This window comes from Tupaia chinensis, unplaced genomic scaffold (assembly GCF_000334495.1).
Source record: "Tupaia chinensis unplaced genomic scaffold, TupChi_1.0 Scaffold149964_1, whole genome shotgun sequence".
NCBI lineage: Eukaryota > Metazoa > Chordata > Mammalia > Scandentia > Tupaiidae > Tupaia > Tupaia belangeri.
In genome coordinates, this window is record NW_006209805.1 from 963,140 (window position 1) to 964,568 (window position 1,429).

At 68.3% G+C, this 1,429-nt stretch overlaps 1 protein-coding gene across 1 annotated transcript in view; it reads left to right on the forward strand.

Annotated features, from left to right (window-relative positions):
- The window catches only part of DAZAP1 (DAZ associated protein 1), a gene marked incomplete at its 5' end in the record, with an annotated part of 34,729 nt that overhangs the window by 19,544 nt on the left and 13,756 nt on the right, over positions 1–1,429 (forward strand). Inside the window, 2 exon segments of the mRNA XM_014585472.2 lie at positions 436–465; positions 564–704. Coding sequence (XP_014440958.1) covers positions 436–465; positions 564–704 — 171 coding nt within the window.

The following is a 1,429-nucleotide window of genomic DNA, read 5'->3' on the forward strand; positions in this document are numbered from 1 at the left end:
GCGCCCGGGGGGGCCCGGGGCGGGGCGCCAGCTGGACACGCGGCGGGGCCTGGCCTCCCAGGGGCCGAGTGCCGACGCAGGGGTCCCAGGGCACCTGGTGCCCGCACGCATCCCGTCCCTCTTGGACCCACAGCGGTGCCAGGCTCGGCGGGGGGACCTGGCAGCCCCGGGCCGGCGAGGGGTGCCGTGACCTGCGGGTGAGTCGTCACCTGCCGTCGCGTGTGCACGTCCTCCGGGGCCAGGGCAGCCCCAGTCTGCAGGTCGCTCCCCAGCCTCCTGCCTCAACTTGAGCGACCGGTGTGTCGGGACTCGGCTTTGGCCCAGGCTCGCGGTCAGGCTCGGGGACAGCTCCTAGACTTCACCCTGGGCCCCCTCCCTCCCCCGTATGCCGGGTGCCCCGAGGCCCAGCACCAACCCTCCTGTCTTCTCGTCTAGGAATGTGGGTGCCAGCAGGACAGGCCATTGGTAAGTCCCTGTTGCAGAGAAGAGTGGGAGGAGTGGTCGCCCACCCTCGGGCAGCGCCCTGGGGCCGGCTCCGCCCTCACCCTCCCGGTCTGTCCCAGGTGGCTACGGACCGCCCCCTGCAGGAAGAGGAGCGCCCCCTCCACCACCGCCATTCACCTCCTACATCGTGTCCACGCCTCCCGGAGGCTTCCCCCCGCCTCAGGGCTTCCCCCAGGGCTATGGCGCCCCTCCGCAGTTCAGTAAGTCTGGCTGGGGCACACTGACGGGCCTCTGGAGGGCACCCCGGGGCCCCGGCCGCGCCGCGAGCTTTGGTAGGATCCACACCGCCCCACCCGGTGCGCTTCCCACCCGGTGACTGGCCCGGATGTGGGGACCCAGCTCCTCCCTGGGAAAGGACAGCCGTGTGACTGGCGTCGGTCTTCTTGAGGCCTGCCCCGAAGGTCGGGAAGGACGGGTGCGTCACTGTCCACCCCAGGCCTGGCACACCGAGCTGTCCTCTCAGCAGGACCCAGTGTCGAGCCTCCTTGGTGTCCCCTCCTGCGCCACGGTTTGGGCCAGTCTCCCTGGGGGCTTGGCCAGTGGTTGCAGGATGAGGCCACTCGTTTCTCGGGCTGGACCAGGGCTCGGCAGCACCAGGGCCGTGGTATGGCGACGCTCCGCGAGCTGGTCCCCTCATGGCCCTCCGTCTGGACGGCCCTTGACGCTCGCCTGCATGAGCCCGGGCTTCACCGGGGGCAGTGGTGGGCTCTGTCTCATTTCTCAGACTGCCAGAGCGTGAGCGCAAACTGGAGTGTGGGAGAGAGAGACAGCCCCGCTGTAGGACGGGGTCACGCTCGGGCCCCTTCTCTGTTTCCCCATCCCGTCGTCCGTACTTGGGCACGGCGTCTAGAGTGTTTCTCTCTCTTTTTTTTTTTTTTTTTTTTTTTTTTTTTTGGGGTTTTTTTTTTTGGGGGCACATGGGCCC